The 27,581-nt window shown below is 33.1% G+C and overlaps 2 protein-coding genes across 3 annotated transcripts; one reads left to right on the forward strand and one right to left on the reverse strand.

The window, feature by feature from the left end:
* Positions 1–3,393, forward strand: LOC111408732 (scarecrow-like protein 1). Its single transcript, XM_023038491.1, has 2 exons — positions 1–429; positions 1,269–3,393. Exon 2 carries the CDS (start codon positions 1,449–1,451, stop codon positions 3,141–3,143), a length of 1,695 nt encoding a protein of 564 aa, XP_022894259.1. The 5' UTR covers positions 1–429; positions 1,269–1,448; the 3' UTR covers positions 3,144–3,393.
* Positions 3,394–3,646: 253 nt separating this feature from the next.
* LOC111408731 (transcriptional corepressor SEUSS-like) lies at positions 3,647–17,455 on the reverse strand. Of its 2 annotated transcripts, XM_023038489.1 has the most exons (11): positions 17,213–17,455; positions 15,543–16,817; positions 15,305–15,424; positions 14,989–15,037; positions 13,215–13,429; positions 13,056–13,124; positions 12,157–12,251; positions 7,767–7,860; positions 6,752–6,763; positions 6,544–6,613; positions 3,647–5,093 (listed from the first exon to the last, which is right to left on the reverse strand). In XM_023038489.1, exons 2-11 carry the CDS (start codon positions 16,527–16,529, stop codon positions 4,135–4,137), a joined length of 2,670 nt encoding a protein of 889 aa, XP_022894257.1. In that variant the 5' UTR covers positions 16,530–16,817; positions 17,213–17,455; the 3' UTR covers positions 3,647–4,134. The 2 variants fall into 2 exon arrangements, with proteins under 2 accessions (XP_022894257.1, XP_022894258.1); XM_023038490.1 differs by lacking the exon at positions 6,752–6,763.
* Positions 17,456–27,581: the final 10,126 nt, after the last annotated feature.

Consider the following 27,581-nt stretch of genomic DNA (forward strand, 5'->3'; position numbering starts at 1 on the left):
ATATCTAGAAGATGGACTTTTCTTGGAATGTTCTTTTTCTTCTAGTCTTGGAAATTTGATCAGTTCATATTATTTATTTAGCCCTTTTTTTCTCCTGGAATTTTTCAGTTCAATCTCCTGGAATTTTTTGGATTCTTGTTTGTTATTTACAGGGTTACTTTCCTCTGGACTTTGAGTTGTTTTATTATGTTTGATTGTTGCTTCTGCACCAAACCAAACCTTACAATCTGCAATTTTTTAGTCTCAAAATGATGTAATAAAAGGATATACACTTGGTTTACCTTTGTTATAGTCAAAACTCAAAACCCATAATTTTCCATTTCAAAAGTTCATATATATCTGTTCTTCTATGGAATTTTGCAGATTATTTTTGTTGATTTGATCCATACTGGCTCATCTTGATTTTCCTTTTCTCTTGGGGTTTCAAAGGTAATTTTTCTTACCGTTGTTGCTTATAATCGTATTTCCTTTAGATTACATGTTTTTAGAGATAATCTGTTATCTGAACATAGAAATTATGTTGAATCCTCATCTTCTGTTGATTGCCTGTTTCTCAGCGGTGCACGGCTAATGATTTACAATTATGACAGATGCTAAGATGTTATTATCAGAAATGGAAAGTCTATTTTAAGAGGAAGAAACTGGGGATTTCTATGCTTAATAGTTTAAAACAAATTTTAGCTCAAGCACCTTGGATCTTATGCATGTTAAATTTATTGAATCCCTCTGAAATTGGCCGCGGATATTTAAATAATTGGTCGAGGTTTTTAGTACAGCATGTATATTGCTTAGATCTTAGTTTTAGACATGATCTTGAGGTGTTGTTACCATGCTTGTTAGGAGCCTAATCAAATTGAACACTTTTCTTTCCTCTTGATAGCAGATAGACTTATTTTTATCTGTACTGGTGGATCGAAGAGTTGGAGTGTCGTTACCATGTTTATGCAGAGAAATAAGAATAGCCACTGTATTTGATTTGGAAACTACTTTTTGCTTAGGAGAATGTTCTGTTTCACTAGCATACATTTAAATGCAACCTCCTGGTCGCAAAAAATAATTACTACTCTAGCTGGGCTTCCAAGTTCACAAGTAGATATCCACTTGATAATCAAGTATTCTTTCAGATAAAATTGAAGACTGATTAATTCAATTTCTTAGCTATTTATATCCATATACATGCATAGACAATATAATGTTTTTTTAAATCACACACATGCGCCGATTTTTAGTTTGTTTTACTTCAATTTTGCTTCTTATGGATGATCCAGGAATTCAACTACGCCAGCTATATACTGCGTATCTTGGTTTATTGTTGTTCGGGGGAAGATTTAGCCCCTGTTGACACAAGTATAAGAGTCTGTCGTTGATACTTGATCCAAGACGGGATAAATCTTTGAATGATACAAGAACCTTCTTTTCCCTCCATAACTGAGAATTAAAAGTGAACCATGTCTTTAGTCAGACCTGCTGCATTATTTGGAAATCATGAACTTATTTCACTGAGGGACGACAATGATTCCTCTGGCTTATCGACATCTATATTTAACTCAGATAATCACGAATTAATTTATACCACTGAATCTTGCAGCAGTGAGAGCTACAATCCAAAGTATTTCCTCGACTCCCCATCAGAAGAACTTGTACACACATCTGACTCTGATGTCCTGAGAAATGCATTTTACCCATCACATTCCTCCTCTTTCGTGGCTTCGGGACATGATACATATAATTTCAATTACGAATCAGAATACTTAAGCGGTCCAAGTCTGGATGCTATAGACTATGATGAAGATAAGATGAGGTTAAAAGTTCAAGAACTCGAGAGGGCACTTCTTGATGACAACGCTTTCAATGGTGATGATGATGATGCTTTTGCTACTGATCGTAGTATGGAAATAGACGGTGAATGGTCAGGCCAGACCCTTAACGGAGTGCTTCATGAATCACCCAAAGAATCCTCGTCATCAGATTCGATTCTTAGTAGCATAAGCAGCAGTAAGGAATTATCAATTGCTACATTGCTAACTCCAAAGCGCTTACTTTTTGAATGTGCTGCTGCCATCCAAGGTGGGAAATTTGAGGAAGCATCATTGATGATCAATGATCTCAGGCAGAAGGTCTCAATCCAGGGAGATCCGTCTGAAAGGATTGCAGCCTATATGGTAGAAGCACTGACAGCCCGGCTTGCTACCTCTGGGAAGGGTCTTTATAAAGCTCTAAAATGCAAAGAACCCCCATCTTCTCTTCGACTTTCTGCAATGCAAGTCCTCTTTGAGGGTTGCCCGTGCTTCAGATTTGGATTCACGGCAGCAAATGGTGCAATTTTAGAGGCATTTAAAGATGAAAAGAGAGTGCATATCATAGATTTTGACATTAACCAAGGAAGTCAGTATTACACATTGCTGCAAACAATGGCTAAAATTCCCGGTAGTCGACCACACGTTAGACTAACTGGAGTGGATGACCCTGAATCAGTTCAACGTTCTGTAGGAGGCCTAAGAGTCATTGGGCGACGACTCGAGCAACTTGCAGAAGATCTTCAGGTTTCATTTGAGTTTCAAGCTGTGGCTGCTCAAACTGCTTTAGTTTCTCCATCAATGCTCAACTGCCAACCCGGTGAAGCTCTCATCGTGAACTTTGCATTCCAGCTTCACCACATGCCGGACGAGAGTGTGTCGACAGTAAACCTACGGGATCAGCTTCTCCGGATGGTCAAAGGCTTGAATCCAAAACTAGTTACTGTCGTTGAACAGGACGTGAATACGAACACTACCCCATTCTTACCAAGATTTGCTGAAGCCTACAATTACTACTCTGCTGTGTTTAAATCTCTTGATGCAACTCTCCCACGGAATAGTGAGGACCGAATGAATGTAGAAAAACATTGTCTGGCACGTGATATCGTTAACATTGTTGCATGTGAGGGGGAAGAAAGGATAGAGAGGTACGAGGTTGCTGGAAAATGGAGAGCAAGGATGAGTATGGCTGGTTTCACTTCTTGCCCAATTAGTCAAAATGTGAGCATTGAAATTCGGAAGGTCATAAAGGAGTATTCGGACAGATTCAAGTTGAAAGAGGAGACGGGGGCACTCCACTTCGGATGGGAAGACAAAATCTTGATAGTCACTTCTGCGTGGAGGTAAAGTACTCATAATTTGGTTGAACGAAGAAAGAGACTTGGTGCAGTAAGATTGTTTTTGAGTCGTATGTGACTTTTTAACTCTCTTTTTCAGGTAGTTAGATTACAGACAAGTAATGTACGATCGAATTTGAAACTTTAAATTTTTATGCTAATGTACCCAGTTTAACAATATTTAGATATGTAACTGTAAACTTCTATGCACGACTTTTTTAAGCGGATATATGTACCTTATAATTGCTTGTCTTCTCTTCTCAACTCTTGTTCGATATTTGCTTAAAGATCTATCCTTGCTTAACTGTTAAATTTTCTCTCAATTTGGCAAGAGCTTAATAATGTGGGAAATGCTTGGCTATTGAAAATTGTCATCGCCCCTGGCATTGGTTGGTATCGTTAAGCCAACAATGTCTTGCATAACGATCCATCGTTCGTCCATTCTAAGCTTTATCCTGCATTGATGTATCATCTAATTCTCATCAGTTACCCAGAAATGCCAAAACACAAGCAGCACCTGATAATGTATGGTTTGTTATAGAGAAATGTCAACTGTAAAAAAGGCTACAAAAGCATACTCAAAACAAGAGTAATATAATTCAAGGCCAAATCTTGAAAGTTCAATAGTAGACTACTATACTTGCTTCCAGGCAAATCAAAACTTTATGTACACTCGCATGTAGGGCGATGAAGGAGTAAGCAGATATTCGGTTAATTCAAAGCCAGCTATCTTTGGATCAACTGCTACCATGTATAAGCAGTTGTCACAGAACCACAAGAATTCATGTTAGGAAGGAAATTAGAAACCTTAAGATGATGTAACATTTCAATTATGAAACACATTGCCTTGTGCCTTCCTTTTTCCTCAACTTATTACGTCAGGGAAGATAGTCCTGAAAGCATTTATCCTTTTATCGTCATGTATTTTCCCATCTTCTTAAAGGGAACTCCTTAATTTCCTTCTTATGTTTTACTCCAATGCCAGCAAAACATAGAATTTATCAAGGGGATGGCTTCCAATTGAACTGAAGGTCATTGAAACCATTGGCTGCTCCAAGTCCACCGAGCAGCTGATTCCCCAAGTCCTGCTGCCGCCGATTCATGCTCTGCTCTTGGGCCACTGTCATGCCTGCTCTTCTATCCATAGTCATAGAGTTATTGTCTAGTGTTGCATGAATCCCATTCGCCATAACAGATTGCCCGAGCCCATTGCCCATGGTTCCGAAACCTACACCACCAATACTTAGGTTACCATTGGCCACTCTGTTTCCTACAACACCATTCCTTCCACATAAACCGCTATTATTGTTGGACGATGGCAGTACATTGACGTTTTTCGCATCATTACTCACCGTCCCCTTGTTTATCAAGTTGCTTCCGCCAAGCTGGGAAGACATCATTTCTTCTAAAAAAAATTTAACAGAGCTTTGTGAGTCATTAGCATCTGCATCCCCAGGAAGAGCCGGCTGCTGCATTGAAATATTTGGTGAATTCAAATTCGTGTGTGCTCCTGATAAGCCACAATGTGAAGTTTGTTGCAGTGGATTATTGGATGATGACGGCATTGGTGATTGAAAGGGAGTACTGGTTTGAGGTTGTGGCATGGTATTGGAAGAAACGGGGGATGGCAACTGCACATTATTGCTTCTGTAAGGACTGTTTATATTAGACATCATATTTTGCCGTCTAAAGTTCATTGAGTTTTGGTGAACAAGCCCAATCTTGGTACCAGCAGAGGATGTTACAGGGACTGAGTTCAGAGTATTACTGACACTCAGCATGCCTCCATTGGTAGAAGCAATCTGCTGCCGCACTGCCCGGACAGAACCATCATCATTCGAATTCTGAACCATTATTTGCTGTTGCTGTTGCTGTTGCTGCTGTAGCCGGCCCTCCAGTTGTTGAGGTTCACCAAGAAAATCAGGCGGAGGATTCAGCCGAGGATACTTCGCCAAGCTCTCTGGGAAGAAAAAATAACCATGCTCAGTAACTTAAACAGTATGTGCATAAACAATTTTTGACACATGGAACGGTGTAAGATAACAAATTGGATGGTAACCCTCAAGCCGGAGTAATCAATTACAAAGATGAAACCATAATTTACAGAATTGGTTGATCTAATACATTTTGTAGATGTGGGATGCTCTCCATCCATGATAGGTATTCCTAACCAAGAAAGTGAGAGCATACAATCTTCCTTTTGATTCTCAAATTTTTAATAAAAAAATTAAAGTATTTCTATCAGAGCCGAAGGTTTCTTTCTTTTCCTTTCCGGGAAAGTTTCCACCTCAAGAAGAGATGCCAATATGGAGCTTTAAGTTGCCCGTCTCACGATAAACAGTCATTGTGACAATCTCAAAATTTATATGTAATGTTCTCTAGCATGCACCCTTCCTGGTCATCTCTAGCATTTAATATGGCTTGTAAACATTCACTACTCCAAATCTACATTACTTTTAGAGCCTTGTGGTCTGGAAAAAGTTCAATAAAACAAGGATCTGGAAAGAAACAAAATGAACCGTGTGAGATCTATATTGCAATGTTGGGTTAAGATGGCACAATCAATAAATTGACTGCATCAGTTCAATAAGGAAGTAATTAGAGGATGCTATTACATCAAAATTACCTAAAGGTGCAACAAGAGGAAAGGAAAATCCCCAAAAAGAAGTAAACGAAAAACATATGTGAAACACAAAAGAGAAGACTACAAATGAGAACAATCTCTGCATTCCGAAAAATGCTCAATTTCTTATTCTGCAACCTACAAAAGATCTTCATTTAACATCAACATACAGCATACACTGAAAGGGGCAAACGAATGTGTCGACAATTCCCCATGACACACTATCCCATGACACACTATCCACATCCTAACTGTCTCATAAAGTATGTCCAAAATTCTCAGTACACAATTTTGCTGTGTCTACCATCTGTAGTAAAATCCTGTTCCTCCATCTAGCTTTATCTAGGGTCATTTCCTTTATCAAAGAATCTTATAGTATCTAGTCCTCTGCTCTCGGTTATCAAAAGTCATTTACTATCTCAGGATATTTTCTCTTTGTTTATCCGCTATAAATAATATTGTAACTTGTCATGGATATCATTGGTCCTTGATCTATACTCTTTAACCTTGTATCTACGTCAACATCATCATCTTAGCTACATATGTTTACTCATAAATGTTTCTGCTTAGTTCATGATTAGATGACATGAAACACAGCACAAACTGCAGCACCCTGTATTTTCCTTTCAGTATATATATGTAGTCTCTAGCTATACATTACATACAAGTAATTTTGGAACTCCGTAATACGCTCTTCTTCCCCTTTATCTTCAAACTCTCCCATTCTATGATGTATAAAGGGAACAGGAGGAAAGAAACAACAGCAAAAGAAAAGAATCTAGCTTACCCATAGGACCAGCGTGAGATTCACTGCTGTAGTCGATCAAATCTTTCATGCTATTTACCACTTCTGATATCTGCAAAGTTATCAAGTAAACAATCATCCAGAAGTACTACTAAATAAGCATATAGCTAGTCCTAAATAGTACAAAGAAGTCATTTCATGGTTCAATTAGTCATTCTTCATAGTCGATCAAATCTTTCATGCTATTTACCACTTCTGATATCTGCAAAGTTATCAAGTAAACAATCATTCAGAAGTGCTACTAAATAAGCATATAGCTAGTCCTAAACAGTCATATACAAGATTAGTATCATTATAAACTAGTACAAAGAAGTCATTTCATGGTTCAATTAGTCATTCTTCAACACAACTACAGAGCAGCTTTTTTCTAATAAATTTTACTTTCAGCTTGACCATGATGGAAATTCTGTCATTCCAGGTTAATGTTCAGTCAAAAAGTAGTTTACTTCTATTTAGTTCTATTTTTCTAATAAATAATATTTTTTTTCCATCTTATATCAGATGTGGAATGTAAGTGAAAGGTTTAAATACTTTTTCCATCTTATTTAGACCACAAAGGAAGACAAAATTAGAAGCAAAAAGATAAAACCATGACATTCAACAGCTTTCCCTCTCTGAAGAATCTATATGAAGCACATACACAGGCACGTGGCATATCCTACACGCTACAAGCATGCCCATTCTTTAGAAAAGTGCCCGAACAAGGGGAAGTTAGGAATTAAACAGCAATTTATTGCTTAAAATTTTAAAATGTTTTGAAAACGCTGATTGGCTTATTGTCTTATTGTTTTATTCATTAGCTAGAAGGGTAAGATGTGTATCTGATCTTTTCAAAAACAAAAGGTCCGGTTTGGAAAGGGAAAAAATGTGTTTTCCTCTTCTAGGTTTTAGAACCCCTCTTCCGCAGGCAATGCCATTCCTCCTGTGAGCGAAGAAATAGCCATTCCTTGGACCACCGAGGGAATTGCCCATTCCCTGCATCAGCGATAGAGTAGCCCCTCTGCCACCATTGACAAACCAGGTAGTTTTCCATTGTTATTTTTTTTCAATTAATTATAACTTGGCATGTCGGACGTGTTTGTGTCTAAACTATATACACTATTTACCACACGATTCTACCAAAGAGGTGAGAAAAATGGTTAAACTAGTGATTGCAGTATTTGAAAGGTGGAATTCACTTAAAAAATATATAATGTCCACTCTACCTGTAGGCATCGCACGTATCTCTTTGTATATCCCACATCATTTACCAATGGAGCTTCCAAGGCTTTGGTCAACTGGCGAGCTGAAGAAACAAACCTGAATATAAAATCACAGGTTAATGATCACAAAACATTTCATCATTCAGCTAGCTGCTCAATTCTCTAGTAGACCATCAAATTTTATTTTTTTACAGGTAAAGATCATTTTATTAATCAAAAGAGAATACAAAAGAAATGCATTACCTATTTAAGCAAGAAAGAAACAACATGAAATTAGGCAGCCCTTCTATAAGATAGTAGACCATTAAATTTAAAATAATAAAACATATGTTCGGCCAAAAATACTCTTTAAGGAGCACATAGTTCCCTACACAAACATAAAACCTTTCTATACAGCTCCAAGACAGGAAACAATTGCATATCGAAATTTATGTTTTTCACATTGCCAGGGAACATGAGAAAACCTAGCACGTCGTAATCAAAAAGGCCTGCAAAACCAGTTTTAAACGATAAACTTGGTCATCATAACAAAGTTTCTCCAGACTGCTGAGATCTTTGATCTCTGAAGGGCAACTAGCATTCAAGTAATTAGTGAGAGCAACTGTTCATCTGTATCTCGTAACTAGATTTCTCGAAACAAACAAACAAACAAAAAAGAACAGAGAAATAGCACAACTTTAGCAATCATTGAACAATGATTCAGTGGCTTATGAGCATTCGTACATGGCCACCTACTCTAATTATTCTCTGCCATCTCATTCTTTTAGATTGAAGAGAAATATTGCTGAGGCCTGTAAATTGCCATCAGAAGTTCCAAAACTAAGAGCCTAAAATCAAACAACATTGCACTCTATACCAAATTCAACTCAATGATATGTCAATGCATTCAATTAGTGATAGGCAGAAAGCTAAAGGGAAGCCAGTTAAGTTCGACCTCTTTGCAATTACAGGAGTCAAAAGGAAGAAAAAAATGGTAGTAGAATGATAGATAACAAGAAGCAGCAATAACTTGAAGCAAATCTGAATCCTGAATTTAATTGAACAATAGCAGGGTAAACAACATTTGACCTACAATCATTACAACTAGTGACCATATTTTGACAAATAAATAAAAAAGAACTTTTTTCATAATGCCCACTCTCACCAGATTACCATGCTGGGATGGCTGCTTGACTTCCAACATATTTTCATTTTTTTTTCATGTGTTAACAATTGCATTTAAAACACCACATGCAGCCAACCTAATTCATCAAGTGAATGTTGCTCACAAACAAGAATCCAACTTCCTACTTGACAACAAAATAAAAGCACACTGACCAGATATGCACTTCAAAAGTGATTGTTGGCCAAAAACTGGTATAAATAATTTCCTTAGGACCCATTTGGCATGACTTTTGCTTTTATTTTTGTTTCTTGTTGAAGAACTTTTGGAAGAAACTATCTTAATTTTTGTTTGAAAACTAATATTTAAAAGCGCTTCTCATTCCAAAAGTGCTTTTAGGGGAAATCACGTTGAATCAGCTTCCTCTAAAAGATCTTTAAACTACCAAAAGCTATGATGTTCCGACTCGGGTACGAGTATTGAGTACGGGTACGTATCTAAGTGTCAAATATTTTATTTTCTAAAATATAGGATACGGGAACATTGCTAAAAAAAATCCAAATTTCGGACATGGGTACGTCTTTCAAATTTCAAATTTTTTACTAATCCAAAATGTCATTTTGAATAAACCAAAAAAAAATTTTTAATAAAAAAGAAAATAAGTATTGAATAAGAGATTAAGACGGATAAAATAGACTTTAGGGGTTCTGTTTTCAAACATGCGAATTACTAAATGTTATATAAAATAGAAAATGAAGGAATGGATTGTAATTTGAACCTAGTGAAGCACTAAGTAATATTATATGAAACCCATTTTTATTTTATACAAACGAAACCCTAAACCATCCTTACAGAGAGAGAGAAGGAAAAAAAGAATAAGATGGAAAGAAAAAAGAAAGAAGAAGAAAAAGAAGGGAAAACCTAGCGCCTCCGTCCTTCTGCATCCTCTTGGCAGCGATGCTAGGTTTATAAAGAGCGAAAACAGGAGAGAGAGAGAGAGGAAAAAAAAAAGGTAGAAGCAAAAACGACAAAATATCCGATTGAAATTTGGAGAATCTGACACATTCTATACCCATACTCATGTCGAGTCATATCTGAGACAAGTATTCCGACTATTTCAAAGAGTCCAAGCATCAGAGACCAAAAGCACTTTAACAAAATTAGCCAAACAGGTCCAAAATCAACTTTTTGATCTCAAAAGCTCCTTTTGACTTTTCGTAAGCCATGCCATACAGGCCCTTATTCTTTCATGCTTGCCCCCCCAGTGTTTAAAAGATGCGGCAAGCATAACTCAACAGAAAAGTAATATCAATAATTCCCGCTTATTCGCTTATTTAACTGTCTACATAATTGAGAAGGTCAAAATATTATTTAACAGGTTAATTTTTAGAAAGAGAGAATATATACATTATTTGATAAATGAATAGGATAAAACAATGATTACAGTAACCTATTCATCATATCATTTCTATATCATCTAAAACAGATAGACTAGATCTAGTTTATGTGAGATGCAACAATATACAGATCAAGAGAACTCAATGCATTTCAATATGGAAGCACCCCGTACAGGCAAACTTACCAACCAACCACATCCCTTTCGAGGATGTGTCTTGCCGAATCATAGATAGGTAAATGTGTATCTATACAAGTTTTGAAGCATATGTATTTTGGTATATGAGAGAGCCTAAGACTATCTATCTCGTCCAGTCAGGAACAATTTATCTTCCTTTGTTCTTTTATAATGAAATAAGTCTTAGGTGCAATCATCTTTAATAACGATATACACATATATGATATATTTATCCTACACTCGAATGTGTAGGTCACGTTGAATCAGCTTCCTCTAAAAGCTCTTTAAACTACCAAAAGCTATGATGTTCCGACTCGGGTACGAGTATTGAGTACGGGTACGTATCTAAGTGTCAAATATTTTATTTTCTAAAATATAGAATACGGGAACATTGCTAAAAAAAATCCAAATTTCGGACATGGGTACGTCTTTCAAATTTCAAATTTTTTACTAATCCAAAATGTCATTTTGAATAAACCAAAAAAAAAATTTTAATAAAAAAGAAAATAAGTATTGAATAAGAGATTAAGACGGATAAAATAGACTTTAGGGGTTCTGTTTTCAAACATGCGAATTACTAAATGTTATATAAAATAGAAAATGAAGGAATGGATTGTAATTTGGACCTAGTGAAGCACTAAGTAATATTATATGAAACCCATTTTTATTTTATACAAACGAAACCCTAAACCATCCTTACAGAGAGAGAGAAGGAAAAAAAGAATAAGATGGAAAGAAAAAAGAAAGAAGAAGAAAAAGAAGGGAAAACCTAGCGCCTCCGTCCTTCTGCATCCTCTTGGCAGCGATGCTAGGTTTATAAAGAGCGAAAACAGGAGAGAGAGAGAGAGGAAAAAAAAAAGGTAGAAGCAAAAACGACAAAATATCCGATTGAAATTTGGAGAATCTGACACATTCTATACCCATACTCATGTCGAGTCATATCTGAGACAAGTATTCCGACTATTTCAAAGAGTCCAAGCATCAGAGACCAAAAGCACTTTAACAAAATTAGCCAAACAGGTCCAAAATCAACTTTTTGATCTCAAAAGCTCCTTTTGACTTTTCGTAAGCCATGCCATACAGGCCCTTATTCTTTCATGCTTGCCCCCCCAGTGTTTAAAAGATGCGGCAAGCATAACTCAACAGAAAAGTAATATCAATAATTCCCGCTTATTCGCTTATTTAACTGTCTACATAATTGAGAAGGTCAAAATATTATTTAACAGGTTAATTTTTAGAAAGAGAGAATATATACATTATTTGATAAATGAATAGGATAAAACAATGATTACAGTAACCTATTCATCATATCATTTCTATATCATCTAAAACAGATAGACTAGATCTAGTTTATGTGAGATGCAACAATATACAGATCAAGAGAACTCAATGCATTTCAATATGGAAGCACCCCGTACAGGCAAACTTACCAACCAACCACATCCCTTTCGAGGATGTGTCTTGCCGAATCATAGATAGGTAAATGTGTATCTATACAAGTTTTGAAGCATATGTATTTTGGTATATGAGAGAGCCTAAGACTATCTATCTCGTCCAGTCAGGAACAATTTATCTTCCTTTGTTCTTTTATAATGAAATAAGTCTTAGGTGCAATCATCTTTAATAACGATATACACATATATGATATATTTATCCTACACTCGAATGTGTAGGCTACATAAAACTTTAAGAACAAGATGGAAGCAACTAGAACTTACATATTACAGTTATTTTGAAGCTCCGAAACAGAGACATCTGATGTATTCTGGGTAGCTGCCTGGTATTTTTGGGCAGCAGCCCCAAGTTGGCTAACCTGCAGTGTTCATAAAACAAAGTATGATGTGCTTAAAAAAAGCTTATATGGTAGTGTACCACAGGGGAACTTATTTAGAAACCAACAAATAGTAGACTCAAAAAACCTTGAGGGTAAAATGGCCCCAAAAGATAGAAACCCGAAACCAGGTATATTTGACTTCAGAAATCCCCAAAGCCACAAAAAACAATCAATTTTTTTCAGCAAAAAGATGCACCCACGGACCTGAGACCACAATAACTATCTAGGACAGTACATCCAAGATTTCATATCATCACTTCAACTAAATCCATATTCTTTGTCCCGCTTTCACTTTCATTCATTTTCTTCCAACTTAAGATAACAGAAAAGGAAAATCATTTTTTAATAAAAAAAGAAGGGATGGGAAGCTGAACATCCTTGCTCATAATTAGACAATCACTCATTCATGAACTTCATGTGGGACTAATATTCTTCATTTCCCAATCTCACGATATGGTACGCAACAGCTAGATTATTATCTTCCAACTATCATTATCTCATTGAAAACACAACTATTGCAAAGACTAGGTAACCAATATGTCACATGGAACGGACTTCAAATAAGAACTCTCAAGATGTCAAGTGAATATCATTTATATTATATACCATTATCAGAGGTAACTGAAAAATCAAGTACACATACGTCACACTGTCACCCAAAGAATTTATAAATGTAAAAACATGTGCCTCAAACAACCACAGTTCAAAAGAAAACTGCACTATCTGCAGACATAAACACTCACACAACCATAGAGATTCAAATTTGAGTTCCGAATCACAAACCTGAGGTATCAGCAATCTTTTAGGAACAAGCTCTTCATGACGCCGAGCGCAGAACTCCCAGGAGCATATCTAACAAATTGATGAAACGGAGATAGTAAATCAACCACATTTCTATAAATATGAAACAAATTAACAGAAGCCATTTGTTTAGAGTGCAACCTTGAGGTCAGGTGAAAATATGATTCGAAGTTGCCCATCACGAACAACATGAAGTTGCTCAAAGATGCTCTCCTGAATTGCTTTCGCATAATCCAGAACAATTTGCCCAGACGAATTCTGATACTCCTTCGGCATATCAACATAGAGTAGCTCTTCCATAGTACCACTTTCAAATTTTATTTTGAATAGTCTAGGCAGGACCTCAGCAGTTGCCTCTGACAGAAAGTATAACAAGCTTTAGATCTGAAGTAGTTCTTTATCTACTTCTATTTATTCCCATATTCTTTTTGTTGAGTTCGGGGTTGATAATTGTATAAACTTGTTTCAGTGGACTTCTAAACATTAAACCACGATCAGATCTTCTCAATTCATAATCTACATCTATCTACAATATACAGAAAGCATGGACAGGTGAGAAACACTCAGTTTCCTATTTTGTCATTATATTTTGTTTCTGGTTAACAATACCATTATTAAAAACAAAAATAAAGCTAGATGAAAAAAAAAAATTCCAACAAATTCTACACACACAATTATTATCAACATTTTCATTTCTACACACATAATCACTGTCAAAATTTTGATGGCTGATCGAAATTGGCTGTCATCTTTCAATTAATATGGTACTTATATTTGATATTTGTAATAAGGAAGATCGTGTACATCATATATAACTTTTAAAACATTACTTTATTAGTAAATATAGTCCATTTGCGAGAATGGAAAGTGTTTTTAGCTAAAACATTTTAAGTTGTTTGCCTATTAGAATGATTAATTCAGGTTACGATTATTTGGTCACTTATTTAGTAATAAATATAGCCCATGTTGGAGATAAAAGAAGGACCTGAAAAGATTTCAAGGTTTTTTTTCAATATTTCTGGTGAATCATTGTCACATAGCATTCTGTGCTCTTATTTAATGGTTGTTTCATTTGGCTGTTTCACAATGGCCGTTTCATTTGGTTTATCAGTGTTCAACTGGTACTAATATAGATATATGGAAAAATTTAAAAGCACATATACATACATACATATTTTTCAGAAAAGTAATTACAATTTGCCACATCAGCAATGCCACCGGATAGATACATGGAAAATATTGCAAGCATTATTATATAAAAAATGTTTCACATTATATAAAACTGTTTTCAAACATATGACCTGAAGTATAAGTAAAAAAAGAACCAAAATTGGAAAAATAATTAATAATCACCACCAATGTTGGTGGCATTGATCACGTGTCCAAAATTGGGATCATTTGATACAATGCTACTTATATATGCAACCTGTGTTATATTACTTTGCTTATTTCGGCCCTGAATTGGCTATTCAATCACAAAACTCTCAATTGGTTGGATCCAGGTGAAGCTGAAAAAGCACCTCAAGCTGCAGTGGCGTAGCCCACTGATTCAGCTACAAAGAATAAGATATCTAAGTAGGTAAATTGAATGTTCCTAACTTGGTTTCTAATTTTTAAGAGTCTTTACATGTTTCAGGGATTTATTACCAAATCTTACTTTATTAGAAGATAATTTTTCTTATTTTAAGGTCAACTTATTGACCAGAAATTGTCATATCACAAATGACTTCATTGATACCAAAATTACTAACAACAATGCCGTACAGTTCAGCTACGGTTCCATCAGATGAATAAAAAAATTAACTTGGTTAGAAATACTTTATTTCTAATTTGTATATGTTTTAAATAAAATCCAAATATAAGTACTTTTATCGTACTACACAATCAGATCTCAAAGCACAGAAGAAATACATACCATATCCACGACCCGACTTGCGGTTGCATATTTCACAGTTCCAAACATCCTACATAAATGGAAACAATGATAGATCACAAGTCCCAGTCAGTATTCATGCAGACAAAGTAAATTGCCAATTTTGAGAGCCACTGCAAAAATATAGGTTTCGAAATGATTAATGCTATGCTAAACAGACACTAATCCCTTTAGGAAATTAAAAATATTTTTAAATAAAAGCCCTCGCTGTAATTGTTAAATAATAATGGCATAAATTTGGACTGGGGGAGTCCTTACAGAATTTAGACTAATAAAAATGTCTACCATCTAATCGGACCTGAGGGAAAACTCCAGTAGTTTGGCGGCCACTTGCATACATTGAAATGCACCATTTTTTCTTGGCATTTGGTGCAAAATTTTCGGCAACAAACTTTCTCCAGAACTCAATGTTATTGTCCTACAAAACATATCGCGTAAATGTTATTCATAAGCACGCCCTCAATCAAACAAAAGACTCATTCCTAAATTTTGCTTTTCTGCACAAGTAAAAAAAACTTTTGAATATAATGTCTCACTTCGGGTCTTTGCTGCTGCTGATGCATATAATGTGTTAGCCGTTTTGCGCACATCCCAGGCTCATACACCTGCTTTACAGAAGACCTAATAGGCAAATTCTGTGGTTGAAATTGTGCTAGTAGCTGAGATTTTTGCTGAGGCATAGGTTTCAAGTCTCGCTGTTGTTGCTGATGCTGGATCTGCATAAGTCTCTGTTGATGCAACATTTGTGCACCTGCAGCAGCTTGAGAAGACTGCCTCAGTAGGAGTTGCTGCTGTTGCTGATTTAAAAAGAAAGACGGTTCTGGTTGTTGGGATTCCATTTTGACAGGTGCCAAGCTTCTCATACTTTGCATTTGTTGGGATTTCACAGTACCAAGATTCCTCAAAGCTTGCAATTGCTGTGGTGTTTGATCATTCATTGCTTGTGTCTCCAGCTTAACAGGTCCAACCCCTCCTAGTTCAGCTCGCTCTGTATCAAATGTATGCCGCTGTTGTTGGTTGCCAGGAACGGAAAATTGCTGCAACTGTTTCTGATTATGCTGAAAATACTGAGTATCAAGTTGCTGGGTGTGTAGCTGGTCAGCCAATATTTGGTTGCCAGAAGCATTCGGGAATTGTTGTTGTTGCCCTTGAACTTGACCTGATGAGTTAGGGTTGGTAGTGACAGACGCACACATATATGGATATGTATTAATTCCTGTCCCATTTGCTACGCCAGAAAATGGATCAGATTCTGCCCCGTTTTCAACAAGCCGCCGCTTCCCAAGAACAGAGAGTCCAGAACTCTGGCCACCATTACCAAGTGAGTTCTGGAGCAAAGACGAAACATTGACTGCATTCCCCAGCATGTTCATGTTATTGAACTGGTTATGGGGAGACAGGAATGGATTATGCGAAGGCATCCCACTCCCTTGACCACTCAACGAACCAGAATTTGATCTCAATGGTGTGGGAGGACCAGGCTGGGCTCCACCGAGCGGAGAGGGTGACCCTTGTGGCACCATCTTTTTAGTCAAAAACAACACTCTAATCTACTCTGTCAACTACTGATCACACTCTTTGAACTAACATTTGCCTCAACAAGTTACAAAGAAGTATGCGCAACATGAAATTATTTTACAATTTAATTAAGAATTTACGCACAACCAGTTGAAGCCAAAATTAATAAATATTCAACAAACTGGCATAACCCTCCTGACTGAGAATATAGCACCCGTTGAAAATAAAAAATTTAAATTCAAAGAAGTAACCTTTGTCTCTGTACATCCTAAATCATTAGCCTTTACCAAGCCCTACATAAAACAGAGAGATTTTAAGTCAAATATGTCCTTTATGTTATCTACAAAAAAGTGAGACCGAACAAATTCATGCCGAAAAAGAAGAATAAAAGGAAAATGGAACACAAAGGGAAAACTTTGAAAAGATAAAATTTGAAGTGAACATGTTATAAGCCAAAAAAATCCAAAACTTTAGCTAAAGTGAAGTACAAGAATGACCATATATACTCAATCAAGCCCTAAATCATATAACAAATACACTCAATCTAAAGCTCAAATGAAGCGAAATTTTCACCCTTAAAATACGCACATACGTAAATATACATGTTATGCGAGTATAAAGACGTGTATAACAAAATTCAAATTGTAATCTTCACAAAAAAATTAGTGAAATGAAGAGAAAAACTCACCAGAACTGGATTCAAACAGTACTGTCTGTTCAAATCAACAAAACTGAAATTCGCATACGCTCGTTATACTTGTCCATTAGCATCATTGATTGAAAAAAACATACATAAAAAACATTCTAAACTCAGATATAAACATTAATATTTCTGTATGTATATGTAGCTATCAAAGTTCTTCTCAAAAAAATGTGCAGTAACTAGTGAGAGAATTTTTGAGATGCTGGGCTGTACTTTTCAGAGAGTGCGTGCGTTTTTATTGTGGACGTCAAAAGTTCATTGGATCCGATTTAAATTTTGTCGAAAAAGTCAAAGGCTTCGTCACTCGATCTTTATTCGGTCCAACGTCCACACGAAAAGGGTAAAAGTTAAACGATCCGATCTTGTCAATTCTTAACTAATTTTAACGGATTTTAAATTTTTGAAAATATACGATGTACCTTTCGGATCATTAGTCAAGAACAAAATGGAACAACGGTTTAGGCCATTATGTGTAGCCGTATAAGCGATTTTCAAAAGTAGAATCTTTTAGATCTTCTATTTGACCTCCGATCGATCAATCTAGCCATAAACAAGTTGAAGAGAGCTATAACAAGTCTTCGAGGACTGAATACACGTACATCGCAAATGTACGGGAACGAATTTTACTTAGGAGTAAATGGCCAACCAAAATCGTATATAGCTAGTTTTCTTTGAAATCTAATTTAGAAGAGTCAAGAGCTACGAATATTTATAGTAGAGTTGGTATTTTTTTCTTGGATGATGCTACTTGTACACTTTCAGTGTAAGGGATTATGTACACGAAAAGTATACAAGTAGACTAAATTTATTTATTTATTTTTCTTTTTGAACAAGTCAAAATGATTTATATGTCTTCAAAAACATATGATTATCTCACAGTCTGCATGATTCATCTTCTGAGTTTTTTTTTTTTTTTTTTTGGAAGTAAAATGTCTAAAGGCTAGACCCTCTTCTTTTTCCTTTTTTGAAAGATTTTGTAAAATCCAGGTCCATAAGGGTCAATCCATTTTTCTTTGAAAGTGCAAGCTTTTCCACATTATTAATGTCAAATTGCGATTGGATTCCATTATAATTATCATGATAATATGATTCCAAGAATACCCTTAGATGTCTAAGAATCCTGGTTCAATATATAATAACGTAGAAAATTAAATTTTATGTACAACAAAAAAAAAACCTTATGACTTTTGTCATGACTCATAGTTACGTCGACATTATAGCAAAATATATTATGGCTCATGCCCTAACAGCAAAGTCATAAAGATATCGACAATAGAATTCCAACTACATTCTGTAAATCTTGGGGTAATGTGAACAATAATATATATTTACATGTTTCGAATTTGTTCTCCTGACCACATGAACAGGAAAAGATTGCCCATTTGCTGATATGACAAGAAACCTTATTTATGATTATCTCCAAACGTAAGATTGTAAGTTCGATTCTCTTCAAGTGAATAAGATAAGATTTTTTTACTGTGGGGCAGGAGAAGAGTTCCATCACACGTTGGTTTGAGAAAGGGCCGAGGGGATGCTCTATTAATTGCTGAAAGATTCTGCTCTTTCACGGCGGCAATTTGAGGAATGTCTGAACAAAGAGGATCCCAAACAGTAACCTGAAAAGATTAATAGTATGGCAATTTTGCATTGTTGGTCCTCAACCTATTACCAAATATGCATCTCAGATTAAAATTGTATCATAATGGTTGATCATATTCAATATGTATATATAATTTTTTAAATATGTCATTGATGCATATAAAATAGAGAATTTTAATTGAACTACAAAGAAAACCAAGCGTTAATACACCTGTCGAAAAGTAATCATTTAGTGTTTTAGATTAAGTTTAGGATATCTTAAGAAATTGTTAAAAAGTTGATGTTAAAGTTAATCACATATTTCATAGAACTCATAATTTTTATCAATTTTCAACTAGATTTTGTTAAGATTTTGTTGAACGTCATCATTTGAAAATCTTGGTATAATCCACGTTACTATACAAAAAACATGTGGATGTTAGTATATCTTTAGCACATGAACTTTACTTGAACGCGAATATACAAATTTCTTACAATTTCAAATTTTTATGTCAAAATTTATCAGAATAAAAAGGTGCTATGTATTATTGAGAGCTAAAAATTGGATAATAATGAAATAACGAAGTAAATCAGGACCAGGCTAAAAAAATAATATTTACATGAAGGGCTTCCAAATAAATTGTTTGTTTAATAGTCCCAATCATGACCGTTGAGGTGTCCACTAATTTTCCCAACTAATTGACTGCTTAACTAATTCGTTTTACACGAGAATCTGAAATGACGATAATGCCAAATTCCTAAAGTGCAATTTCGCAAAGATTGAATACTGGACAAGGGCATTGTTGTCATTGAAATTTGAGGTGGCACATTGATGGGATTGATACACTGAATTACTTTTCTAATCATACTTATAGTTTAGAATCTTCTAAGTGTTGGTTATGATACGATTATCTCTCTAATAATTCTTGATGATCTCCTTCACGTACACGTCAAGTTCATATTTCAAAATCATCGAAGATTTATAACATTGATTCGTATTTTGTAACGTAGATTTTTAGACATAATAACGTATTATAAAGACCTTGACGTCGAACTAGATGACTTTTTAAAATACACGTAATTTTGTTATAAAATAAGAATTTTGTTCTATTAACAACTCTATAAACTCGACTAGATTTTTTTCGAACATTTCGATGATTTTCGAGTAAGTCCAAATTGCAAGACTTGAATGTAGCCATAAGATGTTAACATTAATTACTAAATAGGGTAAATACGGATAAATTTCTATTTTAACCAATTTGAGATTCCACCATCGCAAATGGACAGGAAACTCGTATTAGCAAGTGGGTAGAATGTGCTGTCAGAGTTTGCGGTATAAAAACAGTTACAATTGTGAGCACCTATTACATGACGTCACACATTGAGCCTAATAGGCATTGTACGCACTTGACAAGGTTCAATGTTTGTGATTTGCTCTTCCCATTATGCACTAGGCACACAAGTAGAAACGGATCCTAAGCCAACACTGGTCCAATCTTTCACATAGTGTGGTTATATGTCTCCAATCTTTAAAAGTAGAGATATGATACCTATTTTTAAACTTTGAACTTTGATCTCTATGTGATCAAAATTACCAATGTGAATGATAAATTTGGACGTGACTTAATGAGCCGGAGGACACTAGTGGTAGCATGGGGCCACATGACCCCCAGTTTTAGGACAATTTTTTATTTTTATTTTTTAGGGTTGTCATGAGATGTCTAATGAAATCGAAATATTAATTTTTTAATACCATTTCAAAGTGTTTAGAGTATAGTTTTCATGTCCTTAACTGCCAATCATAGCAAATATTACGACTCATCAAAATAGGCCGTTCCAAATTAGTATTTCCACGATTACGATAACATGCTAACTTTTAAAAAATTTCAATGATTGTATGCTAATCGAATCCACAAATTTTCCAACATCATCTCAAAACTCATTTTGAGAACTACATCATAGACATGTTGAATAGTCCAAAAGGATATTAAAAATAGTTAAAATACGTTAAATGTGCATCTTAAAAATAAGCATTTAACTCGTAGTTTCTTTATAATTTTATAATTATTTCATTAATATTTATTATTTTTGCGTGAGAAATTTTTCAATATAATTTACATCACTTTATTAGAAATTTTTTACGTGGGTTATGAAGTCAACAAATTTTGAAATTTTAAGTCCAAAAAATCATACCCTGTGTAAATTTCTAGATGTAAATTTAAATAGAGTATGAGTTTTTCGAACGTAAAATTTCCGCATAATTATTATTGTTATTTATTTATTGACAAATTTGATTGTGCTCCCAACTCAAAATGTATGTGTCGGCCACTGATTTAATGTATAACATTTATCTTCAATTTAAGTGAAGGTCGCTTTCGATTTTAACATTAAAATTGATAGTTTTAATTACATAAAACTTTAAATTCCACTATAATTTCCCTTTTTAAATATCTAACAAATTAATATTTACGCACAAATAATTATTATAGGTTCGTACGTCTAAACATGCATGTGAGTTACATAAATAAACGAAAGAATAATGTTATATAGCATCAGTGGCGCTAGAGCACCCTTTTGTGTGACGTTATGTAATATGTTCAATTAAAGATGAGCTCATGTGATTTATTTAATTGAACTTATAATTTAACGTCACTAGTACTATCTTCTAGACTGATATTAAATATAAATGGTGATAAATAATGTTACTCCAGACGAAAACGCAGTTCCAGGCATGCATTTGTGTGCACATAAAAGTAAGTGAAAAATTATGACGCCGTTAAAAATCTAATTAAAATTTGAGGTCTGATTCTATTTATCTACTTTCTTTTAAAAGAGGGATTTGGGGGATTGCTATTCATTTTTGTCACATTCTTTTTTCACACAATATTCTCAAATTGATTTTCCACTACTCATCACATTTATCCAGTATTATTTATCATAAAACAAAAAGAATTATTTTATCATATATATATTTTTTCGATTTTAAATTCTTTTCTCTTTATGATGAAAATTAATTTTTTCAATTTTAATTAAATAATATTTATATATTCTTTATTTAATTAAATAATTTTTTAAATTTATTTTTTTCATACTATAAATAATTGTGTTTTTCTTTTTAAAGTTACTTTTTATCATGAAATTACATTTTATCATATTTTCAAATTTCTTTTTCTCTATAAAATGATGTTTTATCATAAAAAAAAGAAATAAAAAAGAATTTTAAATTGAAAAAAAAATTATTTATAATATGAGGAAAAATTTTTAAAAAATTAAAAAATATATAATAAAAACAAAACAAGTTAAACAAAATAAAATAAAGAAAATTAAATAAAGAGTATATAAATATTATTTAATTAAAATTGAAAAAATTAAATTTTATCATAAGGAGAAAAGAATTAAAAAGAATATAAATCGAAAAAAATATATATTTACAATGAACAAAATAAATTTTAAAAAAAATGGAGGGTTAACTCTCCATAACATGGAGAGAATCGTTCTCCATAATACTCTCAATGTTATGGAGAGACTTTCCATAACATGGAGAGATGATCCATTTTTTTTTTCTTTTGCTCTTTTTCTTTTAATTTGTTTTGATCATTGTATAAATATTTTTTTGAATTAAAATTCCTTTTAATTTTTTTCTTCATGATAAAATACTATTTTTTTAATTTTAGTTGAATAATACTTTTTTATTATTTATTTAATGTTCGTAACTTTCTTTTGTTTAATTTTTTTTTACTATATTTTAAAACTTTTTTTAAAATTTTTTTTTCATACTATAAATAATTACATTTTTCTTTTTAAAGTTACTTTTTATCATGAAATTACGTTTTATCATATTTTTAAATTTCTTTTTCTTTATAAAATTACGTTTTATCATAAAACAAAAAGAATAAAAAAAGAATTTTAAATAAAAAAATTAATTATAATATGAGGAAAAAGAAATTTAAAAACAATTTAAAAAAATACAATAAAAAGAAAACAAATTAAAGAAAAGAAAATTACGAAAACTAAATAATTCCTTTTAAAAAAAATTTATGATTAAATTTTATTTTTTCAATTTAATTAAATAATATTTATATATTCTTTATTTAATTTTCGTAACTTTCTTTCGTTTAATTTGTTTTGTTTTTACTATATGTTTTTAATTTTTTTTAATTTTTTTTCTTCATACTATAAATAATTACGTTTTTCTTTTTAAAGTTAAATAATTACGTTTTTCTTTTTAAAGTTACGTTTTATCATATTTTGAAATTTCTTTTTCTTTATAAAACAATGTTTTATCATAAAACAAATGGAATAAAAAAGAATTTTAAATCAAAAAAAATTATTTATAATGTGAGGAAAAAGAAATTTTAAAACAGAGTGTGATACGTTTTCTGGTGCTTGACGAATACTCACTCCATTGTGCATTACACTCAAGTCAAGTTGAAGAAAAGAGATTTTGATACAAAATAAATTGCCATGGTACTTGCCATTGGCATTGAATGTCACAAATAGCCTTTGTTTAACTAACGCACATATCTCTCATCAATATTAATATTTATACATCGAATACACTAACATTAGTTTCAAAATGTCCCAGCCCATGCATCATACGAGCAAAGACTAGTAGTTATAAAGGAGATTCTCATTATTACATGTAAAATGTCGCTTGAGGTGCACTTGTCCGCACTCCAATCTACACTATTATCATAAGTCGTCCAATAGGATATGACTTTCTGGTCATTTATTTTCAACCTTTGAAGGTATGAGCACATTATAAAAACTGTTGTCAATTTTTTTCCGCAAGTGTACAAACCGTAACGAATAGTAAGTGGACCTAAGAGTATGGATTGTCAATCCCACGTGGATTGTACTCTAACACTTAATTCAATTTTTTTTCCCTTAAACGCTATTTGACGAGATAAAAACTTGTAGGATTTGAGTTTTGATCTAAATGTTAGAAAATAAATGGATGCACGTACGATTGATTTGAAAATCAAATAATCAATGGACGTCAGGGCAGAATAATTTCACTCATTGGTCATCTTTACATCTTAAATTAAGATTCACATCTTTAAATGATAATTTATTTGAGAAGCAACTAAATATCACCGTTTTAAGACCTTGAATAAGTGTATAAAATACACTTATTAATAACATCCATGAAATTTAGTTCATTCTTCTTCTAAAAGTTAGAACAAATAATATCCCTAGCTTTCCAATTTATATTTGCATGCCTATGTTAAGGATATGTCAATAACAAAATTGGAGTATGGAGTTGTACGAACAGATTAGAAAGAAGGCAAACAAGTAAAAGAGATGAAAAATATGTCAAAAGATGATTTAAATGTGTAGAAATTTGAATATTCTTTTGCTTAAAATTATCAATAATATTTGAGATAATCATCAATTATGACATACAATACGTTGCTATAAAAAAGAAAAAAAAATGAATGCTTAAAATTATCAATAATATTTGAGATAATCATCAATTATGACATACAATACGTTGCTATAAAAAAGAAAAAAAAATGAAGGTTGTGCTTTCGCCTGCTATAAAAAAGAAAAAAAAATGAAGGTTGTGCTTTCGCCCTTGTTTGCCTCCCATTTTTTAAATAAAAATGGGTGAAATAGTATTTTTTTTTTTTTGCGAATAAGTGGTTGAAAAAGAAGGAAAAATTTTCAATTTTCGTGTAATATTATTTTATAGAAGACCGAGTGATTGAAAGTATGAAAGAGATAAATGAAATTTAATTTTAGGGAAAATTGTAGCTAAGGCCCCAAACTTTTCAAACAGTGGCAGACTTTCCCCTAACCTTTCAATCGTTGCAACCATCACCCCAAACCTTTCAAATCATTGCAACCGAGGGCCCAATAGACGGTTTTCATCCAATTTGGCGTTAATTGATCAAAAAAATTAATTTTGACCACCTTCTAATCAATTTTAAAAGGGGCAAAATAGTATTTTAATATTTTTTCCATAAAATAATAGAAAATGTAAATCAAACAAAAACAAAAAAAAGAAAAAGAAAAAGAAAAGAAAATAAATTAAAAAAAAAAAGAACTATCTTTTTCTTCTTCACCCACGCCCCTATCCCTGCCCCCGTCCCACCCTGCCCCCAAAAACTAGAAATCACCAAAATAGCTCCCATCTTTCTCCATTTTCTCTGTGAAAGCCAGTGTCGCTCTTGATTAGAAGGTGGGTGCCAAAGATTTGAGTTGCCTTTTGAAGAAGTGCAGTTGCAAACATGGGTGCCAAAGATTTTGCTTGCTGGTTTTGATTTTCAAAATACAAAAAAGTTCGGGAATCCGTCATTAATGTGCTCCCACTACTAGCTGCCTCTTCCTTTAGTCCTTGGATTGGTGGCAACACTGATAATGAGATTGGAATTGATAGATGAAATATTAATGGGATTGAGCTAAGAATTTGCCAGATCCAACCAAAGTGATAATCTTGGCTTTCCAGTGGATAAGTTTCCATTGTCTAGCCTAAATCCTCCATTAAGATGAGTAATTCCACTAGAACTAGGAAGAGGAGAAGATGGAGAAAGAGGGGAGATTTTTCTGGTGATTTCTGGTTTTTTTGGCGTGGGGTGGGGGGGGGCCGGGCGGGGCGGGGGGGAAGAAGAAGATAGTTCTTTTTTTTTTAATTTAATTTAATTTATTTCCTTTTTGTTTTTGTTTTTGATTTACATTTTCTATTATTTTATGGGAAAAATATTAAAGTATTATTTTGCCATTTTAGAATTGATTAGAAGGTGGTCAAAATTAATTTTTTTGTCAACTAACGCCAAATTGGATGGAAACCGTCTGTTGGGGCCTCGATTGCAAGGATTTGAAAGATTTGGGGTGACGGTTGCAACGATTGAAAGGTTAGGAGAAATTCTGCCACTGTTTGAAATGTTTGAAGCCTCAACTGCAATTTTCCCTTAATTTTATTGGGGGGCCATATATTATTGCTCTGTGTCAAAGTGCAATTGTTTAGAAGTGTCAAATCATTGATAATATGCATGATTTTGAGGTTCGAATTGATGAATTCTTCAAAAAGATGAACCAATGGAAAATTTAAGTTCTTGTTTGGTTTCTATTATTTTCAAGATAAATTTTCCTCTCTTTTATTTTCAACAACATATTATTCAATAAAATAATATTACTTGCAAACCTAAAACTTTTCCTTATTTTTGAACTATACATTTTTCAGCAAAATACTGTTTCAAAATGCATTTTGAAAAAAAGAAAAAGAAAAAAGGAGGGGCTCAAACATTGATTCTTTTTTTAGATTGCGAGTTAATCATACCATATGAATATTGGTTTAAAAAGACATGATATGTCACATGATACTTTTTAACAGTGATTTATTTAACTCCAAAAAAAATGGCATGGTATGTCACTTTTTGCATATACTTTGAACTTCATAAAATTGTCACCTAATTTAGCTATGTGTAATACACCAAATTTTTTATTGATAGAACTGCATATCAATCATAACAATGACAACTTAATCTATTTTACCATTGTTAAAACTTGCTTCTAAAAAAAGACATGATATGTCACTTTTTTAATAAAAAAATAACAATATTTTTAACAAATGTTGTTATACATACATTTTATCGGACAATAATTTCAATCATTTTATTTCTTTTATATTTATTATCTTGTTTCCATTTGTCTCCATAACAAATGAAGACGTTCATTTTATATCTGCAACATATATACACACAAATACACACACACAAACACACAAGTGAAATAGTGTGAGATAAAAAAAAAATGACATAGTATATCACTTTAAAATTTCAATATATTAATTCATATGCAAAAGGCAAATAAAGAGTTATATATCTCATTTTTTAATTTAAAACAAAGTTTGAATTCATAGTTATATTTGATTTTCACACACACACACACACACAATATTTAATTTATCCAAGAGAATTCTAATAAGATAAACCACGACTTTCTTAAAAAAAGTGACAGAGCATGTCACTTTCTCACTCTCATATTTATATTTACATCCTCACAAATATTTTGCATGCATCACTTGATCCAAAGTTGAATTTTCACATATATTAATTCAATCTAATTAATACAAATTTGAATTTTATTATATAATATCTCAAAATCATTAATTTAAGGATGAAATTTTATATTTACTAGAAAAAAAAAAAAAAACTCAACATCATCAAAATCAAGGTGAAAGTTGTGTTCATAATTCCCACTGTTAAATAAAGGCATTAAATCAGTAGTTATCATTAAAAGTTAGTTTATAATTGCTTTCTTTTTCATTGAATAATCATGAATTGTTTGATGACCATTATTTAAAAAAAAAAACAATATCTTGAATAGTGATTTTTTGAAGAATGTGTAATTAAAAAGTAAGAAAAAATTTTAATTTTATGTGCAAAATATTTTATTATGTGAGTGTGTGGTTGAAAATGAGTAACAAAATTAAAGAGTTTTATTTTAAAGGAAGACAAGTAGTGTCATAATTTGTTATTCAATAGTCAAACAAAATACAAATTAATTAAATCAAAAGTCAAAAATATACAAACTTGTAGATTTGAGTTTGATTGTTTTCAAATTTGGAAAATAAAGTTTTAAATAAAAGGTAGTTGAAGAAATTCTTGATCGTGTTTGGGCTTGATTTGTGCAAGATTTCCCCCCCCCCGGCATGTCAATTTTACTTGGATTCGGAGCGTATACATTTCAGATTTTCTGATGGTAAGTAGCAGCTTACACCGTATTTCTTATGGTTATAAAACAAGCAAGAAAGGACCATATTAAAACCATA

Source organism: Olea europaea, chromosome 14, assembly GCF_002742605.1.
Source record: "Olea europaea var. sylvestris chromosome 14, O_europaea_v1, whole genome shotgun sequence".
Taxonomy (NCBI): Eukaryota; Viridiplantae; Streptophyta; class Magnoliopsida; order Lamiales; family Oleaceae; genus Olea; species Olea europaea.

Bases quoted from the DNA above. Each gene is read 5' to 3' on its own strand.
- LOC111408732 (XM_023038491.1), top strand. From the start codon at position 1,449: ATGTCTTTAGTCAGACCTGCTGCATTATTTGGAAATCATGAACTTATT.
- LOC111408731 (XM_023038489.1), bottom strand. From the start codon at position 16,529: ATGGTGCCACAAGGGTCACCCTCTCCGCTCGGTGGAGCCCAGCCTGGT. The intron at 15,425-15,542 runs GTGAGACATTAT...TATGTTTTGTAG, and splicing joins AGCAGCAGCAAAGACCCGAA to GACAATAACATTGAGTTCTG. The intron at 13,125-13,214 runs GTTGCACTCTAA...TCAATTTGTTAG, and splicing joins TATTTTCACCTGACCTCAAG to ATATGCTCCTGGGAGTTCTG.